General features: G+C 31.2%; 1 protein-coding gene across 5 annotated transcripts in view; it reads right to left on the bottom strand.

The window, feature by feature from the left end:
* The window catches only part of LOC107439432 (proton-coupled zinc antiporter SLC30A2), a 36,261-nt gene extending 19,761 nt beyond the window's left edge, over positions 1-16,500 (bottom strand). The window contains exons 1-2 of one of the 5 annotated variants that reach the window (XM_087163960.1): positions 16,264-16,500; positions 15,871-16,007 (exon numbers count right to left, since the gene is read on the bottom strand). Coding sequence is in view for 2 of the 5 variants with exons in the window: in XM_087163958.1 (XP_087020084.1) it covers positions 703-729 (27 nt within the window). In the remaining 3 variants the exon portion in view is untranslated. The other 4 variants (XM_087163959.1, XM_087163961.1, XM_087163962.1 and 1 more) reach the window with 4 other exon arrangements.
* Positions 16,501-19,073: the final 2,573 nt, after the last annotated feature.

Below are 19,073 nucleotides of genomic sequence, written 5' to 3' on the forward strand. Positions count from 1 at the left end.
GCAATCTGAATATTGTCTGTCAAATAATTAATTATAAATTATTTTTATAATTTTTTTTAAATAATTTGTTAAGTAATATTTGCTTGTTCATATTTCTTTTTGATAATATTACCTTATTTTTTATGCTTTTTGCCAAATCCTGAGAGTTTAATTTTCATGTTACACTTTTATTCTACTTTGGCTGTCCCATCTTGCCCGGATAGTACATTTTTTTAAAAAAGACATCTGCAAATTTGTTTAAATAAATAAATTTTAATTTACACTACTCATTATGTTTATACAGTAATAACACTACATGGTCACAAATTTGAAAAATTTGTTGCAATGTATTAAACAAATAATATCAGCATACAAACCTGGAAAAATATTTTAACACGATATAAGAAAAACAAAACAATGACAACACCTTGTGAACTGACGAAAAAACTTGTGCATATTGAGAACAACAATTTTTTCTTTCCGAAAACGCACTTTAGATCTTGCTATCGTGATGCGCATGGAAAAAAAAGGCGATGTCCCGTCTTGCTTGGCGGTCCCATCTTGCCCTACCTTCCCCTAAGTACCAATAAAATCTTTGCATACAAAGCATATATTAAAATTAGTAATACCTTGAAAAAACATTGCTATTCTCTCGAGTAGTTAAATAACCTAAGCATCGGTAAAAGTTTTGACGGTAAAGTATTATACTGAAATTACTAATACCTTGAGATAGCACAATTCTTTTCTCATGTAGCACTAAAGACAGTTTAAACTAGTAAAGATAGTTAGATAGCTTAAACTCCAATAAAATCTTTGCATACAAAGCACATACTGAAAATACTAATAACGTAAGCATTGTTAGTCTATCGAATAGTTAAAACCTAAGCGTCAGTAAAAGTTTTGAATGCGAAGCACATCATAGTATATAATATCCTAAAAGAGCATAACTTACCTTCGAAAACTCCCCCACCTTCTTAAGTAAACAAAATAATATTTATTTATATTTTTATTTCGATGTTCACTCTTAAACAATTCATCAAAATGTCTCTAATCATTGTTTTGAGAGATAAGTTTGCTATTTACCCTAGCTCAAACACTTAAGTTTTTATTTGACAGTGATATTATCTCTTCGCGTTATCATTTTTACTTGGTCAAAAAATCACTTTATTTCGTAACTTAAGTAATGTTTAAATACTTATTGAGAAATAATAGAAGTCGAGATGTAATATGGAACGTACAAATAAAAGCGGGCCGCACCTGTAAATGTCATTTTTAATGAGAGAAGGTCAAAGTTGTGACCGGAATATGTTTTTTTTTGCACATTTTTCAAGCTTGATTATTTAAGGATGTTAATTTCATTGTTACTGTCATCTTATCGCTTATTAGATGAATCAAAATACATAATATACACGTACATAAATTATGATGCAAGAACACGATTGCTAGATACGTATCGTATCATGTGAAATTTTTTATGAACTGTTACAGATGACCAAAATTATGAAACATACAAATTTTAAATGTATTTTACCTCCTAAAAAATTGACGTTGTTTGTTTAACCATTTCACTATTAACACGTTGAATGCCACGCTAATTTTACATGGCTTGCCCTGTCTGCCCACAACGGTAAATAGCTACAAACTAAATTTGCAGATATTAGACAGATTTTGCTAATTTTTTAAAAGGTTTAGCATGACTTCTTCGTAAAAAGTGGTGAATTATATAAGCCTACGATTTGTTTATAAATAGTAGTGCATAAAAATCTACTAAATTGAATTTATTAAACCGAGAATCACAATTAATAAACTACCACTTGAAAATATATATTCGCTGTCCGGATCAAGTTGGCATCTCTGTGTATATAAATAAAACTATTTTTGTGTGTTCTATATTGCATTAATTTCTTCAAACCATTTTAGTAACGACAGTAATATAAAAAAATAAAGAATTTACTCGAATAATGTGTTAGCTTCGCCGGTCACCGGTGATCCCCATGGCATTCAACGTGTTAAAGGGTCTTCCAAAATTAACACGTGACTTAAATTTTGCGATGCTTCACGAAATTATGCTAGCAAAAAGTGACACCTGATAATTCAGGGTCGTTAAAGAGGAACGCTCGAACGAACGACGTATTTTTTTATTATTGAACAATATTTTGAGCATTGTTGTATAATTTCTTGGTTCTTTTTCAATTTTTCGCTTTGGTCGATTCGGAATATCGGTTGCTCTCTGAGTATGGATTTAACGCTGTTGGACTTACTTTTTATTTTATAACCGTCGTTGAGCAGCCGACTCAATTTTGGGTTTACGACTACTAATGTTCAGCTCCGTAGCCTTGTAATTTTGAACCAACCTAGAAGACAAGGAAACTTCTGGATCAGTACCCCCAGATGTATGATTTGTTATGAAAACATGGAGGACTTCGTGAATCGGCAGATTTAATGTGTATCAGACGCCATTCACTACACGGAGAGTCTTCGGCAGGAGGGAATCGAACCCACGACCTCTTGGACATGGTTCCAGTGTCCTACCAACCAGGCTATCGCAACCCTTGTTGGATTTATTTGAAGTTAGTCCGATCATCCATGATCAGAATTTGCATGATCATCCAGGCTTTAAAGGATAAATTGATTGCCATACTAACAAAATTTAGCCAAGTTTATGCGATGCGGTCATTGAAAATTTCGAATGAAGAATGCATAGCATTCCCTTATAATCCGATATACACTCCCATGCTTAACTCTTTACTTTATGATTAAATTTAAAAAATTAAAAGAAAAATTCTAGGAAAATTACCTCATGCGTGAATTTTGGAGCCTCTTGTATTTCCTTCTTGCATGATCATTATAAAAAAAAGCTTGTCTTTGTGTTTTAAGTAGTAATGCAATAATAATCGTAAGGTTTTTCTAGAAAAATTGCTTCTTCCTTGAATTTTGGGGTACCTTGTTATTTATTCTTGCTTCATAATATAAAACATGACTTTGAATTTTAAGCAATAATGAAATATTAACCCATTGATGGTTTCGAAAATTGAAATTTTTTTTTAAATATTTCTCTTGCATGTGCCACGTTTTCCTTATCTAATAACCTAAAAAAACTGTTTACTAAACAAAATTTTAGTTGAATATGGAGTTCAATGGACACAATCAAAATCTGCTAAATTATGGGTAATTTGGGTAAGTTTGTCAAACGGTGTTCTGAACTAAAACGGGTGCAACAGGAATAATCTCGCATCTATATACAAACAATGCAGTCATTCTAAAGGATTTAAGAAAATAGGTGGTGAATGATTATCTCAGGGTTGTGAAAATTGCATTCATATGAAGGTAAATAAACGTTCTTGATTTACAACTTATCATAAATATATTCCACAATTAACTCATTTCATCGTTCGAAACTCAGACAGCCAAGGGTTTTTGATGTATCAAAAATATAGAAACGACAACGTGACCGATGAAATATATTCTATAATTTTAGAAATATCGATATCATCTACGACTTTGTAACAACTTTGTTCCAAAACTTACTGAGGGTTAGTTTTTTTTCTAATCAATTAAATACTCTAATTATCAAATACTTATCACGTCCAGATTTGAAAAGAGAAAGTGAAAGATAAATGTTTTACCTGCTATCTATAATTTATTATTTCAAAAATGAGTTAATTATTTTTTTCTCTTTAAAGTCAAATACTTTTGAGAAAATATTAAAGGCAATTTTCATAATTCATTTTACATTGGTTTTTATTTCTTTTAATGCAAAACGGATTTTCAACTATCACCGAGACATTATATCAATTAAAAAAATAATTGATCGTGTTGGCGTGTTAAATTAAAGTGTTAATTAAACATTTGATCGTGCAGGCCATATTATTTTGTTGAATGAATCCTATTCGGTGAGATTTAAGGGATATAGTTCAATTTTTTAAAAAAAATCATACTTATCAAATTATCAAAACATAAAATTAATTAGCAGCTTTTCTGAAAAAAAGTTTCGTTTTTACTCAAGATTTGTTCAGATAATTAATAACAGTTATACTATAACAGTAATATTTGTTATCATAATCTAATATATATAATTCTCTTACGTGGCTCCCAAATTTTGGCTGTATTTCTTTTCCGCCGGTGGCAACGTTTGCTTTGTTTTGTTTACGTTACTATTTCTCTTACACAGCGAATCGACCAATGATTGCCGCTAAAAATATCACATGCCAAATCTAGCTGAGGTGGCTCAACATAGGGCGCTTTTAAAAACGGAAACTGAAAGAACCAGACAGCATCAGCTGCGGCAATCTCATACTATTAAGCTAGGCAGAAGTGAGTAGTCTTTGTCGATAGATCTCTATTTTAGTATTTTGCTTTAAAGCGCTTTTTTTCACGAATTTATATATTACGAATTTATTTGACGATTTTTGATTTATATTACGAATTATATAGCAGATTTCTAATAGGTTTAACGAATTACATGTCATTTATTTGAATTCAAATTTATTTTAATGACTTAGTATTTACTAAAAAGATGTTAATTTTTTTTTAAAAAAAAGTTGTTATATGGATTTGAATGATTGTTTTGAATTCTTAGAATTTTGTGCATTTGCAATGTACCTAAGTTAATAGCAAGCGAAGTGAGCTTGGTTTGCGAAGCAAACCATATAAGATTGCGTAGCAATTCTCGGGGGTTGGCGAGCGTTAGCAAGCAGGGGGCACATCACACTAGTAGGTTAAAATATTACATGATAAATATTTTTATCGATTTTCTTTGTAAGCTAAGTTTTAAAAGTTTTTTCGTGACACGTATACTCTTCTAAAACACCAGAAAATTTAAACTTTATTATTGATGACCAAAATCAAAACAGTTTTTTATTTGCAATAGTTTAAGCTCTTATATATAATAAAATTTAAACAAAACAATTTAAGCATTAGTTTAACAAAGATAAAAGATTGGAATATGATTTTTAATGGAAAGAAAAATACAATAGGAAACTTAGATATAATACTATGTCACGACAGTATATTAATCGACTGACTTTCCGTATATTGAGTTTGTTTCTACACTTAAATATGACGATCTGTTTATTTGATGACTGAATAGAATATATTCGAGCAACAAACTAAAATCTCACGCTAATTAAATTTCGAATAAATTAAAATGTATAACTATTACCACTTAAAAAGTAAAATTTGCTAAAAAATCCTTCAATGATTATTCCTGTAGAAATTAATTACGGTCTAATAATATCTGAGTCTATAAAAATACTATCAACAACAGGAAATATTTTACTTTGTAATTGGGAAACAATAAATAACCAATTTTGTTTATCACCTATATTTTTAATTTGTCGTAGCCAACCGTTCGTTTTATATTTCATATCACTATTGTTTCTCCTCATTCATGTCTGGTAAATCTTGAAAACGGGCGCCTATTTTTGAGGGCTCGAAACATGTTGACCGTAATTTTTAGTTTATATTATTTTCAAGCGAATGAGGTTTTTAAATCAAGTAAAAAGCAACAACTTCAAAACTTTTCATGTATTTCCTTAATAAGATACAATCTTATAAGCAGCATTGAGACGAAAAATATATAAATTCTAATTAGTTTATTTTTTAAATTTTCAGTTCTGTTAAACAAATATCCATTACGGTGTGTACATTTTTATGCTTAGAGAAATGCAATAGACAATAAATATGAAACATAAATATTACAATGACATATGACAATAAATATTAGACATATGACAATAAATATTAGACATAGAAAACAAAGTGGTAATAGCCTTAATCAAAGCAATTTTTTTTTAAAAATTACTAAATTAATGAAGTAAAACTTACAGTGCAGTGTAGTATTTTAAACTTATAGAATCCAGCAAAGGTTTATTCTATAGAATCATAATCGTTGCTTATTTAGGCCTGAATGTTTTTCGACGAAAAAAATGAAATATGAGTTGGTTGATGCGTTCGTATCGAACACAAGCGAGAAAAGAAATTGAAACGAGAAAATCTAATGACGCAAAATCAAACTTTATCTTCTTTTCTAACATCTGAGACCCAGATGATCTATAGGCGTCAAGAATAGTATTTTTCTCACACTTATTGATAACCAAAGAGTTCAATTTCCATGAATATTGATGTTTTTCTTCAAATATATCTGACGATTAAAGATCTTAACGATATGCTTAATTCCAACAGAAATTTTAAAATATTACTTACTTCGGAATAAAAAGATAGTAAGGTGAATTTCTAAAAAGCACTTTTTAAAACAATTGTAATACAAAAATATACGTAATATTCTTTAACTATAAGATCTTTCATACCTGTTGTGCCTAGTTTCTGTTTGCTAAAAAAAATTTAGCATAAAGTATATAAGTATCAAAACGATGAAATTAAAAAATAAACACGAATTTCTGCTTATGAATTTTACGAGATATAAATATTTGATCTACTAAATATATTTATTAATATTTTTGAAAAATTGTAATTTTAAACTAAGTACGGAGAATTAGTATTTAAGATTCTAACTAATAATTGGTTCACAAATATCAATGTTAGTTTGGTACCAGGATTTCAGGGTTTTCAAAAAATAGTTTTACGTAACTTTCCAAAGCAAAGTAATTTTCCACTTAACCTCATCGGTGTTTATGAAATATTAAACTAAGATTAATATTTCATAAACATGTCAATAAAATAAATTGTGGCCAAATTTGAGAATGTATTAGAAACTAACATTTAGAAATGAAACTAATGTAATAGTTAAAACTTCTATTGATAAAGTATTTTAAAATGTTAATCTACAATATAATGTAAATACCAGCACTGCTAACATCAAAATGGTCTAACAACTAACGAAATATTAACGGCAAATTAACGAATAACAGTCTGCAAAATTATGAACAAAAGAAATTACAGTACAATTTTGTAATATTGATAAAACTCATTGTATTTTTCTTACATATTTTAACAAACGTCTTGCACCATTACATTTTGACGCAGAAGTTTTATTAAATATATTATCTATATTTTCTTCATTATTTTGTAATAATTTAGGTCAAAATAAATGAAAAATATAATATTTAGCATTTTAATATTTATGGTTAGGAAATATAGCATGAAACACCGGTGTATTTTCCAGCATTAAAAGTAAAATCTTCCAAACACGGCTCACTGCCAAGCAATATTTGTTTCAAATTTGCACTTATTTGCAGTAGCTTATATCAAAGAGAAACAGTTATTAAACCTTGAAATTTTTTTAATTTAAAAAATAAATTGTACATAATTTTTTTAAAATTTGAATGAAAAAACAAATTAAAACTACTTTCTTGGAATTTATATTTCAGTTCAAACATAATTTCAATAATCTAAAAAATTTATATTGTAACTATTAGGCTGTTTCATTATAATTAAAATTACTTAAATATATTTTTGCAATTTTTTTATGTAATTTAAATATATTACTAATATATTATATAAATATATTTAAATATCTTTAAATATATTTATGTAATTTTTTTAATATAAATATATATTAAAAAACCTTACATAAAAGAGACACCGGTGACCCATCTGCGTAAAGGATTAAAAAAAAATTTAAATAGAAGATTTTGTGATTATTATAACAAAGTCAAAATGTTTAAGCATATATACCATATTTATAATATATTCATTTAAACTCTCTAAAAATTAATAAAAAAAAGTTTAAAAATCTTTCATCAGATAATTTCAAGTTTAATTTTAAAATTTGAAGTAAAATTTTGCAATTTTGAAGTTTAGAGCAAAATAAAAATTACTTGCAGTTTTGCGTAATATAATATAATATTTATTACGCATAGAGAAAATAATATTTATTAACAATCTCATAATTTCATCAAGAATAAAACAATAATAATTACACACCTCCATGTTTCAGATATACAATCCAAGACGTCTTCCGTACGAAAGGAAATGACAAAAAAGAACCATTCATAAATTCTGACATCTCATTTCCCTACTAAAACGCAGTTTGCAATTTGTTGACTTGCGCAATTTTTGCCCATCATACGTATTTTGAAGAAGCTGAATTTTCACATCTTTTTGTGTATAATAATTCTTGTATCTGTTGTAACGCTTGCTTAAAAGGAACAGCTACGCTTAGTGGACTAAAATATTATTTTTTCTTTCAAAACCTTAAAAAAATGCGCATAAAACGAAACAATTTTGTATATTCTAAATGTCAGAAAACCCCTTGTAGGGCAATTTTTTTCTAACTAATGTCATGTTCATATATTTTTAGGATTGCGATTGAATTCTAAAATAAAATTAATTAAGCTGATTATCGAAAATGAATCTTAGACGATCTGTGGTGACTCAGGGGATGGAGCACTCGCATTCGAATGAAGTGACCCGGATTCGAATCCCATCGGTGGCTGGTCGATTCAAATTCCGCGCCCGGCTCGCACAGACCACACTGCTAACGTAAAGTATCCTCAGTAATAGATAGATTGGAGTTAAAAAAAACTTGCCGAACCGTGGGAAGTTTTTGTGGTTTTCCTCTCCATGTAACGCAAATGCTGATTGGTTTCCTCAAAAAATCCTCTTCCAAGGCAAATTTCTCCAAATACTTGATCCAGGAGTTCAATTGTGTTCTGGAAAAAGGTTCAAAATTACAAGGCTACGGAGTTGAACAATGGAAGTCGTAAACCAAAAAAAAATTGGATCGGCTGTTCAACGACGGTTATAAAATAAAATTAATCTTAGTCAAAAAAAAATTTTTTGAAAAAGTGGATGAATTTTAAAATAATTTTACTTAATGAAAAGAATGGCCATAAATTTGAATTCTGTGCTTATAAATAACCGAAATTTTAAATTCTGTGCTTATAATTATTAAGCCTCACTTTTTGACCTTACGATAATCTTTACGGTGATCGAGGATACTGTAATCTACGAGATAGTAATCTACGATACTAGTCTATGATAGTTATTTTAGGACCAAATTTTTATTTATTTACTTTGAAAAGGTGGATGGCGGGATTTTCAAAATTTTACGATAGATTTTCAAACTTTTACTATCATTTTTAATGCGATAATCTTTCCAGCGATCTACATTACAATAATGCATGATATACTAATCTATGATTATTTTAAAGATCAATTTATTTTATGGAAAAGTAGATGTCGGGATTTTCAAAGTTTAACGATAATCGGGGCTGTATTTTCAAAATTTTACGATTCCATGATAATCTTTACTGCAATCTACGATATATTAATCTACGATAATTATTTTTAAGACTTTTTTTGAAGAAAGGTGGATGGGTTTTTCAAAATTTTACCCAATGTGAAGAATAACCATAAATTTAAATTCTGGGCTTATAAATAACCAAATTTTTAAATTCTGTGTTTATCACTATAAATAAGCTCTATGAGAAAAGATTAAGTGAAAGAATACATAACTTATAACAGAAAGTAACTCCCCAGTGTTGGCTTCACTTTTTGACGGTACGATGTTTACTGTAATTTACTATACGATAATCAACGATATACTAATCTACCATAATTATTCTTAAAATCGTTTTTCTTTTTGTGGAAAGGAAGATTGTGGGATTTTCAAAATTTTTGCGATAATCTTTACTGCGATCCTACGATAATCTCATCTCAAAATTTTACGATAATCTGGGTGGGATTTCCAAAATTATACTATATTCTTTACTACGATCCTACTATGATCTTTACTGTGATACTGATCAGTGATTACTGTGATACTAATCTTTACTGTGATTGTGTCAATATTGATCTACGATACAATAATCTACGACACTAATCTCCAATAATTATTTTTAGGAAAAAACTTTTTTAGTGGTGGAAAGGTGGATGGCGGAGTTCTCACAATTTTACCTATTGCAAAAAATTACCACAATTTTGAACTTCTTTGCTTATAAAAATAACCGAATTTTTAAATGACGTGTTAATAATTCGATGAGAAATGAATAAATGAACTGACGCAGAACTTATAATAAAAAGGAGCTCATACAGAAAATACAAAATAGAAATTTTGTATTTTCTGAAGTTATCAGCAGATGGCAGCACGAATCATAGGTAAAAAATAGCTTTCCATCGACATTTAAAAAATATTCATCCAAAGTCCTTATAAGAGAATAAAAACACGGTAATTTTATTTGTTCTCCCCGAAATATCTCTATTTTTAAACATGAAATTCAAGGTGTTGATTTTTGCATTTGTAATTTAAAGTGTAATTTAAAGTGTTTAAAAGGGAGATTTTTTTTTATTTAAAGTTGTAAAAAATTTTACTATTTTATTTTTTGTGGAAAAGATTTTGAGTTACAATGATTCTGATCACCATTATAAATGATCAATTTGCACAAATATTTAAAGCCTGCTAGTAGGGTAAAAAAGCTTTTAAGTATTGGCAAAATTTGAGAATAAAAATAGTTGACAATTGTGGTTAAAGTGGACAATTTCTATCATTATCAATTACATTTAGATTAACAAAAATTGCAAAAGAAATTGAGAAATTTATTGAGAAATTTATTAAGAAATTTATTAAGAAATTTATAGTAAGGAAATTTATACTAATAATAGAATTTATTTGACTTTAAGGAGAACCAATTGAGTAACATTTCCTTATTTTTACAAAAAGTCACATTCCCACAGTGGGATTGTTTTTTTAAAGATAATTATGAAACTATTGCTGTATATTTGCCATCAAATGATTTAGATAATAAAAAAATATCTACTTTATTTAGGAACAAATGTCTAACCACTTTTCTGGTATAAAAATTGCATTCTTAACACTCGATTTAATTGCTTTTGGCTGTTCTCTACAAAATATTGCATTTACGCTCCATCTGAAAGAATGCACTAATAGCATATTACTTATCGCTATTTTTTTCTAAAGGAGCTTTTGCCATGGCTTCAAAATAGGGCGTGTTCTCAAAACAGAATTTTCCAGTAGACCCTCGGTGACAGAAACCCTTCAACACGGCAGCAAAGTCTGAAAATCGTCTCAGTTTCTGCAGAAAATACCACTTAAAAAAATAGAGATTACATGAAAAAGTAATTTCTTTTCTCATTGATGAATAAAATGAAAAATCATTCCATCCCCTTTCGAAATCTGTCAAAACATAGTCACAGTGTCTCAACGCTCCACGAGATGAGGAAAAACCTGGATGAAGAAGTTCCGTGGTTGATTGTGGAACCAACTATCAACGGCAGTTTTGACATCATTATCGTCTGCAAATCGTCCTCCTTTCAGAGCTTTCTTGAGTGGATCAAAGATGTGGTAGTCACATGGTGAAAGGTTCGGACTAAGTGGGGGATGTTCGAGAACCTCTCAGTGGAATTGTCTACAATTTGGAATTGGGATTTGGCCATATAAGAATGACCATTATCATGCAAGAGGATAACCCTGTGTTCTTGATATTCTTTCTCAATTCATGCAATGTGGCACTGTACGTGGCAGCAGTTGTGTCTGTAGGTAGCCATTCCAAGAGTAGTGGGCCATCATTGATGTGGTAGAAGCACGTTAATATGCCTATCAGCTTTTAAGTTGACGAGCGATCTTTCTTCTGCCGTGAGAATTACGAGTGCCGTTATTCCATGCTCATACTTTTGGAAGCTGGATCAAAGGGATAGCATCCTGTTTCATCAGCGTTAATGATCCTTTAAAGGAATTGGTTCCCCATTTTGTGACACCAAATAAGATGTTGCGTGGAAAAACACATTCGATGAATCTTCCCCTCAACTCTCAAATGTTTCGGCATCCATTTCTCGCAAACAATTCATACAGCATTGTGTATACACTTCCTTTGATCATAGATAATTTCTCTGATATTTCTCGAGTGGGGAATCGATGATTATTTCTCACAAGACTGTCCACATCTGCAACTGCTTCCTCGATGATAACCAAATGCGCTTGAACAGGTCGTGACATGTCGTCAATACTGTTTCCACTACGAAAGTATCTACACTATCGAAATACCGATGTGCGAGACATACATTCCGTGCCATACATATTCGACGATGGATTTCACTAACATTTTCAGCTGTTAAAAAAATTAGACGATCGCGCGTTGACACCATTTGGAGGCAACTATGATGCAAACGAGGTGGCTGGAGGGCGCAGTTGGTTTGTCGTTGGCCTTCTGAGCCCAAGTCTGCAGGTTCGATCCCCGGCCCAAACACCGGATTTTCGGGATGCAGAAAATCCTCAGCGGCCATGTTGTACGATTATGCGGCATGTAAAAGACCCCTGGAGTGCCTTATTGGCTCTTGGCATTTCCGGCAAAATTAGATTCCTAGTGCACTTTAGCATCCAAATAGAGTCTCGGTGCTGCCATCTAGTGTGGCAGAAACTATATGTCCAAATTAACACGACCAACGGTATCTCACCCATTGTGGTGGTCCTGAAAAAGTGGATACCACCTCTGGAGAACGCACTAGGTCTGCTCATCGGCAAGACCGATTGTGCAGCTCAATGGAAATAAAATTTAAAAAAATGATGCAAACGATATCGCACGCATTCTCTGCACCCTCTATAGAGGCATACACAGACACTTTTTTCTTCAAATCGCGGAGATATTACAATAATACCACTTTCACTCGTATATAAAGTGTGTGTAATAAATCACGTTAAATTTTAAAAAAAGATCCTAAGAACACCTCGTAAATGTGGAACCTCTACTTACTTCATGGTAAACCCTTTTGGGGGCATGTATTAATTAAATTGAATTTTAAATTTGGCATAAAATAACACTAAATTCATAATTTGTAACAGTCAAAATGTTTTACGCATGTATTATTTTTTATTTAAATAATTGATATGATCGGGAAAACATAAAAATGTTGATTTTTTAAAAGACGCATTTTCTGAAGGTGAAAAATATTATTCATGTTTTAAATTTTCAGCATTGAAATTTTTAAGCTTAATTTACGTTCTTATTAAAATTTCAAGCGTCAAATTTCAACGGGGAACAACGGAGGAGTAATTGAAGTTTTTTTTTTCTCAAATTTCGACCAAATGCTCTTTATCAGATATATAGAGGAAAACTTAAACAATGTTTCATATTAATGTTTTGTAGTTATTAGGTGTAATTACCATAATTGACAGGGATGTGAAATAACTGTTGGTTCAGTGGATGACTATGAGAAATCCCGAACCAATGACTTCGGGCCGACAGAAGATTATTTGAATTCGTTCGTAAAGAGGATGATCGGAGGAAATTTCGAGTTAATACATTACATTAAATTAAGTTAACCCCGGATCACATTCTCGAGTGCCTAGCTCTTACCCCATGTTTTACAACTGGGTATGGTGCCACTGACTTCAGAACTTCGTGAGATCCTCTACAGTAATGATGTATTGGAGCTTACGGATGCAGTTTTGAAGGCACACAAGGCCATTTAATTGTTCATGGACACGATAAAAAAAATTAAGTTAATACATAAAATTAAACTTGTATCGATTCTAGAACGTCTGTGATTTAATTTTCCTTCGTTTACAAGCATCGTTGAGAAAATATGAGATACTAGCATCACATGAAAAAATAATATTAACCAAAAGTTAAGATAAGTAACAAAAATGGTAATCCTATTACGAGCAACCGTTTGGGCAATTAAGCAATCCTATCGGCAATTCCGAGCTGCGAAATTGTCTTTATAGTTGTGGATAGAGTGGAGGTTCCGCTTACGGTTGCTCATATTTTTCTCTTATGTGGTATCCATATTATGATCAGTCCACTCTACAGCAATAGAAGAGAAAAAACGAGATTTTTATAGACAGTTCCAAGTTTCATTGAAGAATCAAATTTGTTCTTGATAAAGATTCGAACGAAACATATTCATGTGTATTAGTTCTATAGCTCCAAAGCACACAAATAGTAATCAATAAAAAATTATCTAAGAATTTGAAATTACATATGGCATCCGTAAATTGCTTTGCTAGCTATTCTTTTTGGAATCATTAAAAAATATAAACATGAGCCTGCAGTCCAACGGAATTGCGAATCATGTAATCATTGTAAAAATTACTCTGAAAATCACGAGTGGTTATGAACTAATTAAGTAGATGCTATTAAAATTGTTTTTGAGATTTTAAAAGTTACAAACAAGAAATTTAAAAAAAAATTTTAATATGGAAGTAAATCGCTTTTTATAGCATGAATGAAATTATATTTTTAATATAACAAAAATCAGCAAAGTATATTTTTTTTTTCTTCTAACGAATTTCTAAGTTCTCAACTTTTCTTGCGTATAAATATTAGGTTTCACAATGTTACTTTGCGTCAGAACTTTTTTTTAAACTTTAAACTACAAGTCTTGTTACAGAAAAAAAACTACTCCAATGTTTTTTGTCTGTTTTGAAAATCTAGAAACAGCATTATTTTCATATCAGTCTATTTCCACCTGTTGCTGCATCAATAGCAGCAGTTCTGTTTAAGGATTAAGAACAGGTAAACAATAAATCCCAGAGTTTCTATCATTTTAAAACAATATTTTCGAAGAAACTTCACCTGTCCATTATCCTAATATTTAATCCCAATCTTTAATCCAAATCTTATTCTAAATCTGTACTGAATTGTTTTGAAATTATACAGCCTTTAGCTGCATAAACACTTTGCCCACAACTGATTTTTGATGGATTGCTTTGCTTTTTTTTAATGTTAGTGTTTAACGTGCATTGACTAGCTTAGGAGAAAATTTATTCGAAAACAAGTTTTCTGATTTTTGTTTCCTGTTCGTTTTTTAAAAACGTTTTATAATTCAAAACGATTAGTATTTTTTATGAAAAAATCAATCAATCGTAAACGATTCAATATTACACATAACAGTACTTTTTTTTTTCAAATTAAAATTTGAAATAAAACAAGGCAAACTTGCACTTAAAATAAATTATCTAGACAAATACAAATTATTCTAAATAATAATTTAAAAACAAAAGCATCTAAACATGCAGACCTACTACACACAACAGAAATGATAAACATGAAACGTGTGATTAAAGTTATATCAGCTACAGAATTATCTTTCGTTATTTTACATGTTTTTATGAATGCTATCAGCAACTGAATTGTTAATATATTCTTGTAACCCTCATCAAATGTTACTACATCAAAAGATTATTAATTTAATAAAATTAACAATAGAAGGAGGAATTGCATCAATATTTCCAATATAGAAGAACGCATTAAATACTTTGTTTAATAAGTTTGAAATAATTTTTCATAACTATTTCAGTAACTGAATTACAGTTATATTTCTAATAAAACACATAAATTGCTGAATTATTATGGGATTATTACGGCATATATTATATCGTATTAAACTGAAGCATTATTAATTAAATAGAGCATAAAATTTAGTTTCTTAAAAATCAAGTTAAATAATTCGAGCAAGAATTCTAAACATGCAGACACTTTAAACGCAACAAAGTTGATAACATGGGATTTAGAAGTATATCAGGTACCGATTTTTTTTATTTGATTACTATAGCATTCCAAAAATCTTACAAAGCTAATTGTATAGTTATTATTTTTGACCAACAACAAGAATATGAATTACATCAATATTATCTGCCATAAAAATACATTTCTAAGAATATAGTGTGTGCGGTTGAAAATACTAACCCTAATTTTTCTTATACACCTCATATGACGCAAAAACCAATATTTTTAAACTAAGTTAATTGTTTAGTTTTTAATTTTGACCAACAACAAAAATATGAATTACAGTAATATTATCTAGCATAAAAACACATTTCTAAGAATATAGTGTGTGCGATTGAAAATATAAGCCTTAATTTCTCTTATATACCTCGTATGAAACAAAATATAAACCTCGTACATAGGAAACAAAAGCTAATATTTATAGTTATTAATCATAAAATCTAATTAACATAGATATATATATTACCTCTGACTGTCATAAATCAATCTCCAAACAGATAAGTTGCCGATAATTTGAAATCAGTGCAAATTAGGCATAGCAAAACCAAAGTTTGCGCACGGCACATTTTCCACTCGGTCATTTGCAAAGGTCGTAATCGCCAACTGAAACACAAAAGAAATCTACTAAATATCTAAAATCTTATCTACACAATGAAGTAGATTCTTCTCTTCCAAAAACTGCCAATATTTAACACTCGATGAAGAAATTTTCGAGAGCAGTCACACTACTGATAAAGATGCAAAATCATACCGACAGAAAACAAACTATCGGTAAAATCAAAAGAGTATTACCTACGAGATAATTCGTGACTGAGATTAGTGATTTTGAGAAAATAAAGTATTAGAGTATTTTGATTACCTAAAGATAGAACGTCTAAGTGTGAAACAAAGGAGTTATATTTTAAAAGGCAAATAGTGTTTTTTTTTTTTTCAGACTTCAACGTTCCTCTAAACTAACTAAGCGGATATTATACATTAAAAAAAAGGAAAAATTAATGTTTGCTTTTGACTGAGAATTTACAATTTTTTGTTTTTATCTAAATACTTTTTGGTGGCTAGAGGGTGTAATGCATATTTCAAGGGCTAAGATGTGTATAATACCACTATTTGACCTCCGATCTAAATCGTGTTAGCGTAGAGTGTATTTGATCATCATAAAGGAAGAGCTTCAAACCACAGCCACTAGTGCTGATAGATCAAAGCGACGAGAACAACCAAACGATGTTAATGGTATTTTTGTCATTGGTTCTAGTAAGATACTTTATTTACGTCGCACTAGGTTTGCACAATGAGCTAGTTTGTTTTGTAACCGTCGTTGAATAGCCGACCCAATTTTGGGTTTACGATTACCAATGTTCTACTCCTTAGCCTTATAATTTTGAACCCAATTCAGAAAACAAGGGAACTCCTAGATTAAGTATTGGGGAAAATTTGCCTTCGTGGAGGACTTTTTGATGAAACTAACCCACATTTGAGATATATGGAAAACCACGGAAACCTCCCACGGTTAGCCCGACTGACCCATGATCGGCCTACCACTGAGGATATTTTACGTCAGCACTGTGGTTGGTTCGAGCCAGATGCTGAATTCGAATAGACCAGCCATTGCTGGGAATCGAACCCGGTTCACTGAATTAGAAGGCGAGCTCTTTATCCCCTGAACCCTACACAGCTCTCACAATGGGCTATTGGCGACGGTTTGGGAAACATCCCTGAGGGTGATCCAGAGGCAGGAAGATGATACATCACAATTCTTATCCTCCGCTGAGGGAAAGGCACCTCTGCTCTGGTAGCCCGATGATCTGCGAGCGAAGTAAGTACTTTACAGTACAACAGTTTAACAAGGACCGATACCGCGCACTCTTGACCCCTACACAGGCTGATCAACAACTACAGAAATACATCACACAAGGAAAAGGAATGATTATTCCTGGATCACAGGCTGGTCTCCCACCCGTTTTCTGTCCCGCAGTGAATTGATCGTTAGGACACGGTTCCCAGCAGATCACCGAAGTCAAGCTTCACTGGCTACGGTCAGTGTGTGGGTGGGCGACCACTTGGATCAATCTGCGTAGGGACCGAGGGTGTGCGGCATGGGTCCTCGTTAAACTGTTCTGCCGTAAAGTGCTCGACTTCGCGTTCAGGTCGTCGAGCTACCGAAGCGGGGTAGCAACCCCCTCTGCAGAGGATCAAAACTGTGATGGTATGTCTTCGGATCATCCTCAGGGATGTTTCCCAGACCGTCGCCAGTAGCCCATTGTGCAGCTCTAGTGCGACGTAAATGAACTACAATTACAGCCCATCCGTTTTCTGAGCGTAGCTAGTGATGCTTGACTTTGTTACTGGGATTATACAAGTATGTTTTATAATTATTCTTTACTTACATCGATATTATTATTATACATTATTTTTATTATTTTTTGTCAAGGCTCACAGATTTATAACAATTTATGTTGGCAATGCCGACAGCATTGTGCACAGAGGCAGCATTGTGCACGTCAGGGAAGCTGGTATCCCATCTACTGAGCTGGATGAATTCAAGGCCGTCACCGAATACAGAACCGCAATACTTCACAGTGACATCTAAGTGCCTTAACCACTTTACCATTTAACCACATCAAGATAGCAAAAATTTCAGAGATATTATATTTCACTACGCTGTTAAACTTTTAAAAGTGTTATGGGCTGGATTCCTTATTGTAGTCCAGGAATAATCATTCCTTTTCCTAGTGTGATGTATTTCTGTAGTTTTTGCTGCTTCTGCTTATTATAATTACCTCACTATTGTAAGGTTAACGATCAATTCAAATTAGTTTTATGAAAACAAGTACTTTTCAGCAAGTAGTTCGCAACTAGTTTTTTTTCGCCTTTCTTTATCATTATTCTTCAAAAATCTCCTCCTAGAGTGACCAGAATTTCTGATACTTGTATACAACCCCCAATTACATTAGAATGATCTCTCAAAGTAAAAGAAATACTTCATTCTCAAAAAAATCTATTCTTTATAAAATACTTCGAAAGTTTTTTTTTAATTTTTTTTGACGATTCCGATACCAATGACGATTCCAATTAAAAAAAAGTTTCATTTAAATCAAAGTATTTTAAACTGTAGATCCTGATCCCATTTAGGACCAGCAGCAGGGATCGCCAAAAATTTTAGCAATTTTGATATTTCTTAAACTTCTCATAATAAGTACCAAATAATTTTATTCAATGTATTTAAAAACAGATAAATATAAGAAAATACAGACAAAGAAAAAACGAAAACATTTCGACGTATTTTTACAACTGTATCATATTTTCCAGTTCTTTACTTACTTAAAATTTCCACATAGTTCTATGCCTAAAAATTAAAGTTTAAGGGGATTTCTGCAATGCTTATTGGGTCCCGCAAAGTTTTCGAAAATATTATGGGGTCCCCACAGCAAAAAGTTATAGAAGTCCTTATTTAAAGCCGAGAAAATTTCCAAAATTTCACTTCTTGTTTTGGCGATGAAAAAGGCGATTTTTCGCCAACAAACGCTCCTACCAGTAATGTTTTCCCATTAATGATTTCAATTAACTCTTCCTAAAGGAGAGAAGGCCACGGCACTGATTACCACAAACTTGAAATTCGATTTTTTAGTAGTTCGATTGCTGTGACATCTCTCTCAATGGCACCTACTGCGC

The sequence above is a fragment of the Parasteatoda tepidariorum genome, chromosome 5 (genome assembly GCF_982258835.1).
Source record: "Parasteatoda tepidariorum strain Cologne lab strain chromosome 5, Ptep-v5.0, whole genome shotgun sequence".
Lineage (NCBI taxonomy): Eukaryota > Metazoa > Arthropoda > Arachnida > Araneae > Theridiidae > Parasteatoda > Parasteatoda tepidariorum.